General features: G+C 35.3%; 1 protein-coding gene across 1 annotated transcript; it reads left to right on the plus strand.

Annotated features, from left to right (window-relative positions):
* Positions 1-4029: 4029 nt before the first annotated feature.
* LOC149932496 (uncharacterized) lies at positions 4030-10197 on the plus strand. Its single transcript, XM_090155327.1, has 4 exons — positions 4030-4480; positions 4905-5242; positions 5308-5589; positions 5653-10197. Exons 1-4 carry the CDS (start codon positions 4204-4206, stop codon positions 8848-8850), a joined length of 4095 nt encoding a protein of 1364 aa, XP_090011453.1. The 5' UTR covers positions 4030-4203; the 3' UTR covers positions 8851-10197.
* The last annotated feature ends 918 nt before the right edge of the window (positions 10198-11115 follow it).

Below are 11115 nucleotides of genomic sequence, written 5' to 3' on the forward strand. Positions count from 1 at the left end.
TTTTTTCGTTAACGTCGGCGCCAACTATCAGCCTGGAGAAAGCTTTTTCTTCCCGTGTTTATTTGTAGTAGGTTTACGTTTTGAATGAAATTCAATGAATCATATGTGCAGCTTTAATAAAGAAATACGATTGCTTAGAGGATTTTCAATACTAGGACGTCTCAAAACCCGGAGCCGGCATTCTCGACAAAGACTTGAGCGGAGCGTGGGCGCTACGATAATCGTGATTTATTAGTCCAATCTTTTTTATAATTTATAATAAGTCCACTCTTTATTAAAAGTGGAAAAAAATATAAAAATAATACGGTAAAGAATACGGGCGAAAAGCAAGAGTACCGAAAAATAATACGGTAAAGAATACGGGCGAAAAGCAAAACTCGCTAACTTTCAATGCGCGAAAGAATACCGAAAAATAATACGGTAAAGAATACGGGTGAAAAGCAAAACTCGCTAACTTTCAATGCGTGAAAGAATACCGAAAAATAATACGGTAAAGAATACGGGCGAAAAGCAAAACTCGCTAACTTTCAATGCGCGAAAGAATACCGAAAAATAATACGGTAAAGAATACGGGCGAAAAGCAAAACTCGCTCACTTTCAATGCGCGAAAGAATACCGAAAAATAATACGGTAAAGAATACGGGCGAAAAGCAAAACTCGCTAACTTTCAATGCGCGAAAGAATACCGAAAAATAATACGGTAAAGTTTTAAAGAAATGAATAAAAACCACTATTGCACAGTGTTTTGTTTATTAAAACGCTACGGCCGTTTCGGCGCACTAACCGGCGTCGTCGTCAGGCGAATACTGACGACGACGCCGGTTAGTGCGCCGAAACGGCCGTAGCGTTTTAATAAACAAACCTCTTTTACTGTGCAATAGTGGTTTTTATTCATTTCTTTAAAATTTTAAATGTACAGGACAGTTCCACAATATTTGTTAATACGGTAAAGAATGCGGGCGAAAAGCAAGAGTACCGAAAAATAATACGGTAAAGAATACGGGTGAAAAGCAAAACTCGCTAACTTTCAATGCGTGAAAGAATACCGAAAAATAATACGGTAAAGAATACGGGCGAAAAGCAAAACTCGCTCACTTTCAATGCGCGAAAGAATACCGAAAAATAATACGGTAAAGAATACGGGCGAAAAGCAAAACTCGCTAACTTTCAATACGCGAAAGAATACGAAAAAATAATACGGTACGCGAAAAGCAAAACTCGAAAGAATACCGAAAAATAATACGGTAAAGAATACGGGCGAAAAGCAAAACTCGCTCACTTTCAATACGCGAAAGAATACGGAAAAATATTTGTTGGCCCGAGAAAAATTAGCGGCTGCGGGAGGGCGAAAACGAAGAGGGACAACCGGAACGGATTCAAGAGAGAGCGAGAGACCGAGAGCGAGGGGGGAGAAAACTGGGGGGCGGTCGTCTACCGCGAATTTCCCTCTCTCTTCTCCGTCTCGTTCCCTTTCTTTTCTCCCCCAAGTGCGACACACACACATACCCACACACACACACACACAGCCAACTTTCCCATTGAAGTCACCACAGTGAGAGCTCCACTCACTCGCTTCGCTCGTTCGCTCCGCTCAATAATTTATTAAGATAAGATAAAAAGTAAGTAAGTTTTTAATTAATTATATTTAATTATTTTAAGAAAGTTCATATATTAACTATTTTTTATGATATTTTAGACCTTTGTTACTTGATACAGGGCCAGAGGTTAAATTAATGATCATTAATCCAAGGGTATTTCTGGGATAAATAATTGGAATATTATTAATCCAAGTATATGTTATCGAAATGGTTAACGAGTAAAATGTTTGGTAAGTATTTGTTAATGTTGAACCTTAAGTAATTTGCGATATAGATGTTTCGGGGGTTTTGTCATACTTGTGGTTTAAATTATGTTTTTCCAATGTACTACGAATGGGAAGTTGTACAAAAAAATTGATTATTTCTTTCAAGTAATCAACACATGGAACATGCTGATGCATCTCATCTTTTGAAATAAACCAAGATTGATCGATTGTTCTTGAAATAATTCTGGTAATCCTCTCTTTGACTTTATTCATTTGTATTACCATTGGGAAAAGTTTATCAAACTTGTCCTTGATCTCAGATACGTAGCTCTGGAATCTTTCAGTTGGTATTGTCAAGCCACTGAATGTTGATGTATCACGAGACTTAAATTATGCTAATATATTTGACTGGTTGAGTGTTTGTTTTTCATCTACAAGTTTGGTTTTGCATGATTCACAATTGTGGTTTTTATTACAACGAGATAAGACATATCCTGAAATGTAAGATAGTGTGTTTTGTTTTCCAGGCCCTTGGTTTTCAAGTGAACTTTTTCAAATTTGAAAGTCTTCCTCCGAACATGCCATGGGATAATAATTATTTGCTGATGGAAGACTTTCATCATAATCATCTGGAATTATTATATGGGTCTTATATAAGTCAATGTTAAGAAGGAATTTGTCTCGATATTAGGTTTAGTAGCCTGCTGAATTTCAATTGTAGAAATTTTCACAGATAAAGAAAATCATCCACCATTTCTACAGACCGTTTACTAGATTCTATTTGAAAATTGAGTTTTAACTTATGACCCCGTTACCAATGTAAAAATTTCATCGTACCAGTTGTTTTATGATAGTCCTGGATATCATTTTCTACTAAGTTTTCCGGAATATTGAAAATTGTAACTAATCAATTGTAAGACGCGGCTGAAGAAGGACCTCGGTCCGAAAGCTCCCGAGTGATTTTAAATGAAAATAACCATGAAGTAGCAGATCTTTTGTTTTAAATAATTATTAAACGACTAAAATGTTTGGTAAGTATTTGTTAATGTTGAATCTTACATAATTTGCGATCTAGACGTTTCTGGGCTTTGTCTGACTCATTCATACTTGTGGTTTAAATTATGTTTTTCCTATGCTCTACGAATGGAATGTTGTACAAAAAAATTGATTATTTCTTTCAAGTAATCAACACATGAAACATGCTGATGCATATCATCTATTGAAATAAACCAAGATTGATCAATTTTTCTTGAAATAATTCTGGTAATCCGCTCCTTTTTGTAGGTCTATTGTTGCGCTCTTCCACCATTTATACAGACCGTTCACTAGATTCTATTTGAAATTTGAGTTTTAACTTATGACCCCTTTACCAGCTCATGCCGTTACTAATATATAAATTTCATCGTACCAGTTGTTTTATGACAGTCCTTGATATCATTTCCTACTAAGTTCTACAGAACCTTTACGTTTGAGCAACTAGCTAAATTATCATTTCCTTTGGAAATATGTTTCATTTAAATTAACTTATAAATAAACAATACTTAAAACTCAATTTTTACTTGTTGGCTTAAATTAATTTGAAAATATTGTTGGAATAGCGTTTGGCGTCAATCTGTTTTTTGTTTTACTATAAAACAAGAATCCTCAAAATGTAGGGTGCATATTTTATTATGATGTAGTTGTATAGCATCTTTCAAATAAAGATCGCTTCTTCCGACATTTATCAGCCATTTCTGAGAGGCAGGTCACGGCCCCCTGCACGTGCTTGCTCCGCGTGCGCTCTGCTCGCGACTGGCGCGAGAGGGAGCGCACGCGGAACGAGCGCATGGAGGCGGCCATGGGCAGGTTTATTGAAAAACCACATATTAAAGATAGGCCTAACAAAAGCTATTAATTAAATTTTCCCACCGTTCATTCTCTTTTGGAAACTTAAACAAGGAGATCCTTTGCTTTTCTTTAGAACTATTACATAATTTTGCAGAACAATTACTTCCAGGCATATTTCTTTATTGCTACAAACACTCAAGATAATAATTTCTGAGACGAAACGCGTAGATATATTTTTGCGTCTGAAATCTGCTGTTTGGGATTTCGAAAAATGCGCTTTCTTCCGGCCGTTAGGCGTCGCTCCGCTCAGGATTTTTTTAAAATTCCGGGGGTCGCTTTTCAGGCGGAGTTTCATATATTTCCAGTATCTCTGGTACAAGTTTGTGGTTCTATTTACCGTCGGCATCTAGTGTCCGAAATAAAAAACATTAGAAGAATTTATCTATAATTATGTAAGTCACGAACTAGAACGGACGAAGTTTCGAGAATCTACAATCCTTTTGGCTTTTTAATTATGCAATTCGTTCTCCAACAGTAATGTAAAATAAAACACTTTTAATAATGTTAACATCATGCCGTTTCACAAGTTCTCAGTCGAACCAGTCAAGCTCGCTAGAAAGCCGTTACCGCCCGATAAAAACCTCGACGAGCTTCAAGGAGCAATCTCAAATAACACTTTGGTTCAAGTACTTAGGCAATTGTCATCTCTTGTTAATGTCGCAAATACAATCTTCCATAACGTATCAGTTGAATGTCAGAAACTAAACGAACGCGCTACCGTGTTAAAGAAACGTGTAGATGATTGTGAAAAGAAAGCCAGTGAATTAAATGCCAAGAGAGTTTCTGTTCGTAAGTTACATTGTATTATTACTATGCCATCTGTAGATTGAATATCTTATCGTGGATGATTTGTAAGATCTTATTATCGCTTTTACTATAACTGACTTAATTTTACTGTAACTTAGCTGTTATAATTCTAGAAAATACAACTTTGAGATTTCTTATTAATTTCTACTCGTATAACAAAGTTTGCCCTTGAGTGTTCTAGCTTTCTATAAAATTTTTAGAAAAATCTGTTTCTTAATTCAAATGAAAAGTACATTAATTTTTAAGATAAGGAAACCCAGAAAAAGAAACTTACCATTGTATTACTGGTTTTTGGCTTCATTCCATAATTCTTATAGAGACTAAAATATTTTAATGAACGATATTTACCTTCCAAATAATGAAAAAAATAAATCCTCACTCAATTTTATTATCGTATTTTCCATAGCCGTTGGAGATTTAGTTGAATTTTCATTGGTCCGCCATCATTATCAAACAAATTATTCCCTTGACGTATCTAATTTGTTCTTGGAGAGTAACCGTCCAGATTGTGTACAAGAACGATACTCTAAAGTGCCTCCTACATCGCATGAAAATGAAGCAGGTCTTTCAAGCAGAAAATCGAGCCATGGAAGAAATCTATACCCTCTCCAAAGGTTCTTGGAACATTATTATTGGAATGATGTGGAACTTGATGAAGAGCAAAAACCATACAGATATATCGTATGCAGGCCAGTTATTGGGGATACTAAATGGAGAGCCCATTTGGACATCGAAACTAGAAAAGTATTTGCTTCTACCAAAAATTTTTAGAAAGTGCTATTACTAAAAGTATTATTTTCAATTTGTAGCCAGCCTTATTTAGAAAGCTGAAGGAAGAAAGAGCAGCTACGAGAGTAAAGAGCCTTCAAAGAAGCTATGACGTACTGAATTCTTCCACATCAGATTCCTATAAAGATGACAGCCTGGAATTGGTTGACTCTGATGGTTTTGAAGAATTAATTCCTGATCTTCCTTCCCCTGAAGAACGCCTTATTGCCTTATCTATGGAATATCCGTCCACAGTAGTGTCAGTTGATGTAAGCGGCAGTGGGTTCCAAAGAATGACTAATTTAAGAAGATCACTCATTCATGTTAGTTTCCTTTGGTTTTTGATTAGGCATAAACCGAAATGTAATTTTTTTTGGTTTAAACAGGGTGACTTCTTTATCAAACGTAAGAAGAGAAAGCATCGTAGGAATACCGTTTGTGAAGGCTCAAGCTCAAAAGAAATTCGCAATTTACACACCAAATCTATCCAGACTGACAGCGAGGAGTTGGCAGCCTCTAGTAGTAGGATGAAAGAAAGCAGCCAGATTCTTTTGTCTAGTAAAGATTTTCCTCCAGTCCGTTACAGAGGAAATAGAAGAAACTACGTTCAAAGTGAAAGAAGTAGTTTGTATGCTAGCGTTGATATTGTTGGCCCTAAAGTAGAGAAGAAGAAACGATACAGCATGGATCCTAAAGCTTTTTCGTCAGTTCACAATCATAACGAAGATAATGAATCTACAAAGAAAAATGGTAAAAAGGGAAGAGTTCGTAGCCTTCTCCCAATATCAACCCTTTCTGCAGCAATGACCGTTGCAGTAAAGTTAAGAGGTGGTTTGAAAGATGCTGTGAATGGAACTACAAAGGGGAAAGGAAGAAAAGAAGAAGGAGGACAGTCTTCCAGTGGAAATTGGAGTGCCACAAGTAGTGTTAGGGGGTCTGTTATCGATGCTGTAGATTCCCAAAGATTGCCAAATACCTCTGAAGTTGGATCTTGTTCCGAAACTTCCAGAAGCTCAGTTGAAAAGGACTCAGTTTTATCAGATACTACCACTGGATCAAAAAGAGATGCCAAAGGCAATGGTTACACTTCGGATATTTCCAATGCAGCTTCTAATATTGAAAACTTGATCAGTCAATCAACCTTGAAGAGAAGTGAGAAAAAATGGAATGATTCAAGCTCCGATAGATCAGGAACTCTTACACCCGAACACATCAGAAGTGGAACTGCGACAGGAGATTCCTCCAGCACTCCTCAAATGCTATCTCCAAAGTTTTCTCGCAACAGAAGTCATTCTGGTTCTCATCATGGGCATGATGATGAGTCAGAGTCGGTATATTCAGTTGATACCGATGGTTATTATACTTCCATGCATACTGATAGTGGCTTGAAAAATATGTCACCTAAAAGAAAAGAAGAATTTTATGGGAAGCCAGTTTGTCGGAGAGAATCTACAAGTTCCATTAGCACAATTGGGAATATTAGCATTAATAGCATTCTGTCTCGAAGTGCATTTGAAACTTCTTCTAATCACAGTACAATTACTTATAGGGGACCACCAACACCTCCTCCTAGAGTTACCAGCAAACTTTATGAAAAATCCCACGAAGTTAACAACAATAAAACTACTAGTAGGAAGGTTACAAATGAAGATTTGGATCTTCCTCCTCCCCCTCCCAGTCCACCAGAATCAGATGCCGAAGCTAGACAAGAAAGACTTCAACAAAAAACCAAAATATCAACCACCCATTATCCATTCATGTGTACAGTGTCTCCAGAATCTAGTGATGAAGAACCCAAGGGGACTGTGGATGCTCTTGACAGCGTATTAAAGAATAATGTGAATTCATTTGTACCTTTGGGATTTAACATGTATGGAGATCTTCCATCATCCAAGAGCAATATTTTTGGAACATCTTTACCTGATACACCTCCTTACACTCCCAATGAAGAGTCAATTTTGAGCTCATTTTCTTCAAAACCTTCTCCTAGCAGCTCTTCAATAAAATCATCAGAGTTTAAGACCAAAATTATACCACCATCACCTTTGGCCTCTCCAACACCAAATCAACCAGTTGTAATTCTCAAAACATCAAATCAAAAACTTCCAATGATTCCTTTAAAATATGCTCAACACATTACCGTAACTCCCATGCCCAGAAGTAATAGAACTGATCCACCAGAGAATTGGAGCAGTAACGAAAGCAGCAGCAGTAGTAGTGGTGGAGGAGCTGTAACTGGGGTTGTTAAAGCTAGGATCTCTCCATTCATTATTAAAGCTCAACCAGTAGGTAGAAAAAGTCCCATAGATGTACCACAACCATTGGATAAATCAGCTCCAGTTAATGAACGAGCTATAGCAAAGGTCACTTTGGGTCCTGATGGACAAGTGATTTTTAGCTCCCATTCTCTAGGTCGAAAAAAAGATGACTCTGATTGTCAAGTGATCTTTAGCTCAAATTCTTTGGGTCGTAGAAGGGATAATCATCCAATGAATTATTTGAGTTTGTCTCCAACTAGAATGGTGGAACGCAAATGGGCCACATTACCTACAAAGCTGGATCATAACCCAACTAATAGAGCAGCATCACCCATCACGAGTACAACACGCTTTGGCTATTCTAGCCTTCCCAGACAAATTCTGTATAGACCCAAATCACCTTACTCATTGAGACATTTATATTCTAAACCCAAAGATGCAGTGACTCAAAAACCAATAGAAGTTGATGAAGATAAACTAAATTTCAATACCAACAAATTTACTTCACTAGGCAATCCACCCCAAACAGCTACTTTTCATAAGAAACCCATGACAAATGAAGACCTCTTTAGCGCTATTCATTCCTCAAAGAAAAAACTCAATCTCAAAATGGATTTTGAAAGCCCTTCAACCTCAAGATCCAGTTCACCATTCAACTACAAAATTAAACCTTGTAGCCCTATTAAAAATGAACTTGCAGAAAGTGGATGCCTTAGTCCTAGAAATGGGGCCCTCTCTCCAAATAATCTAAGCAGTGGTTATTCCAGCGGCAGAAGTACTCCCAGCAATAGAAACATGGTCATTGACCGCTTGGGCACTAATAAACAGACCAGTTTGAGGGATTTTAAAAAATTACTATCTCAAACTGGAACTTGTAGCCCTACTACCAAAAAATCAGCAGCTGAACTACTTAGAACCTCTTCTCCCAGTGTGATGAAAAATAACCAAAGATCTCTTACCGGATCTCCGTACCGAGAAAATCATACATTTAGCCCAACTACTACTTCCCGTCCAAACTCTGTAACCCCCACATTAACATCACACGAATGGGCTGGGCATTCTACCGTACCTTTTAAACGTGGAACTAAAGGCAGGTTGTCTTTGCAAACTCGTTATGACAACTATAATTGTCCTCCAATTTTGGAAGATTGTTCAGAAGATGGTGAAAATGATAGGGGCAAATCCCCTAAAAGAGACTTTCACTTTACTCCCATTGCCAAAGAACTACCATCATCAGGTAACACTTACCAAGCAGAGGGAAATTGGCAAAACGCTAGGTCAAATCCTACTAGCCCAATCAAACCATCCACTAGTACCTGGGTTTGAAAGTTTGGCAATATGATCTATTTACAGGAAAGTCTTATTAATTATCACCCTTTCTACATATTTTAAATGTACACTTTCGGGTTGTTCTTTTTTGAATTGTTTTTAAAGAACTGATTTACAGTTCCTTCTTTTAAAGTCCTACGGTTTAGTGACTTTTAGTTATTGTTATAAATTTACAGACAATTACATTTCAGAGAATTCTTAATGTTTGCACATTTTTCTGAATGTCTTTTAAGGAATTCTTTCCTTAAATTTGTGCCTTACATATGTGTTAACTTATGGCACAAAGCTCTCTTATAGTTATAATTTAGCAGCTATTACATGGCCTGTTTATATTTGGCAACTGCCTGTATTTATTTTTTTTTTGGGGTGCTACGTTTTTAGTGATTAGAACCTTTTGTCATAGGCCAGTTATTTTTTAGATACCCTTATTGTTAAAATAGATTAATGTTAGAGTTAATATTGAAACTAGTTTTTTTTTTCAGTTATAATTTGGAACTTACGAGATGTCCTATAAAAATAGTATTAGTAGTTAGAAAGTAATTGGGAATTTTTACAAAAACTAACAAAAAATAAGTTTCAGTATTAACACTTATGCAAAATATTATTATTAGCCTAGTTACGTAGCTGTTTGTTATATTGTATTTAAATTTTGTAAAACAGAGCTGTAGTTCTTATAAAGAGTTGATCATGAACCTAAAAGCTTGGTTATCGGTTCATGCTATCACAAAAAGGTTGTGCAGTTGTAAAGCACAAATAGAATTTTAATCTTGATATTCCACCATTTCAATTATCAGTGGCAATTTGGTATTTTCTCTAAGCGTTTTATGCTTAAATAAAATTTACCAGTAGAGGCCTATGTACGCAATTATTATTGAATTCTTAATATTGTATCCAGTGCCAACTTATTTAAGAATAATGCAAATATTTGTTTGTATCGTTCCTATTTTCATTTTGTATTTGGGACCAATTATTGTCCATGCAAACACTTGGACTTGATATACTCTGTCGTAACTTGTAACGATAAAGTACCATCAGTAATTACTAACTAGAGAAATCTTAACTACATACCGGTAATCATTTTCATTCCCTAGTCAGTTATTTTATAGAGTAAGAAATGAAAAACCACTTGGATTGTTAAAATATCCCTCCATAACTTTCTACATGAACAATCCAACACCAAAGTGTACTTATAAAACTTGTTTTTATAATACCGTACTTTTATATAAGCACTAATCCTGTTGGGTTGAGTAAATAGAGTTTTGCAAACTATGTTAGAACTAATATATCTTTTGTACTTCAAAAATTTGTGATAACACCAATATATTATACTTGTAAGCAATAAAATTTCCGCCTTACAATGTCGATTTCTTTATCTAAATATTTTACCAACACCATTTTAATTGTTAAAAACAACGTTTATTTAAATTTTGACTGAACAAAAAAACAATTGAAGTTTCAATATTTTCCTACACTTTTATCTTTTTAAAAGCTCCCTTTTAAATTATTTAACATTAAAGAGGGAATATTAAAAATTTCAAATCTATACTACAATCATTATAAAATAGGAATAAGATTCTTTTGAAAAATGTTTATAAGGCCAAAATCTTATAATAAATCTTTTAGGCAATATCTGTTTTTAAAAATATAATGCAATACAAAAATAAAAAAATGGAATGAATAAAGTATTATTATGATACACAGAATTAAAATTTCTGTTAAAATTATCATCACAAAATAAAGATATCTTTAAAGGCAAACATGGAAATTAAAAGCAAGGCACATCTTAAAATTCAATTACTATTCTGAAAAGGCCAAATTTTTTAAGAACCAAAGCAATTTTGCTCCTAGTATTTTTAGACATAACACAGTCACAAAAATTAGATTTATAACCCCTTCCCCTACAAGTTTTTGACCAATTTTTCCACCCACGAAAAAAAACTAAAACATGAGCTATCAATTTGGAACTACCCTTTAGTAATGCCAAGAAACTTTAAAATTTTGATACTGAGAAAAGTTTGTAACAACTATAAAGTGGCAGTTAGTTAACATGATAATTTCTTAGACATGAATAACACTGATAAATAGTAGTTAATCACGTATTGCCTCTTAACAATATTTACAGATACAATTTTAAATTGGCATATACCCCCCTCCATCCCCCACACACAAGAAAACACTGGCACATCAATTAATTTAGAAAAAACAAGTCACTTATGGAACAATAATTTTGAAAATGTACCTTTACATCATGAAATGAAAACA

The sequence above is a fragment of the Leiobunum rupestre genome, chromosome 8 (genome assembly GCF_980474605.1).
Source record: "Leiobunum rupestre chromosome 8, qqLeiRupe1.1.hap1, whole genome shotgun sequence".
Lineage (NCBI taxonomy): Eukaryota > Metazoa > Arthropoda > Arachnida > Opiliones > Sclerosomatidae > Leiobunum > Leiobunum rupestre.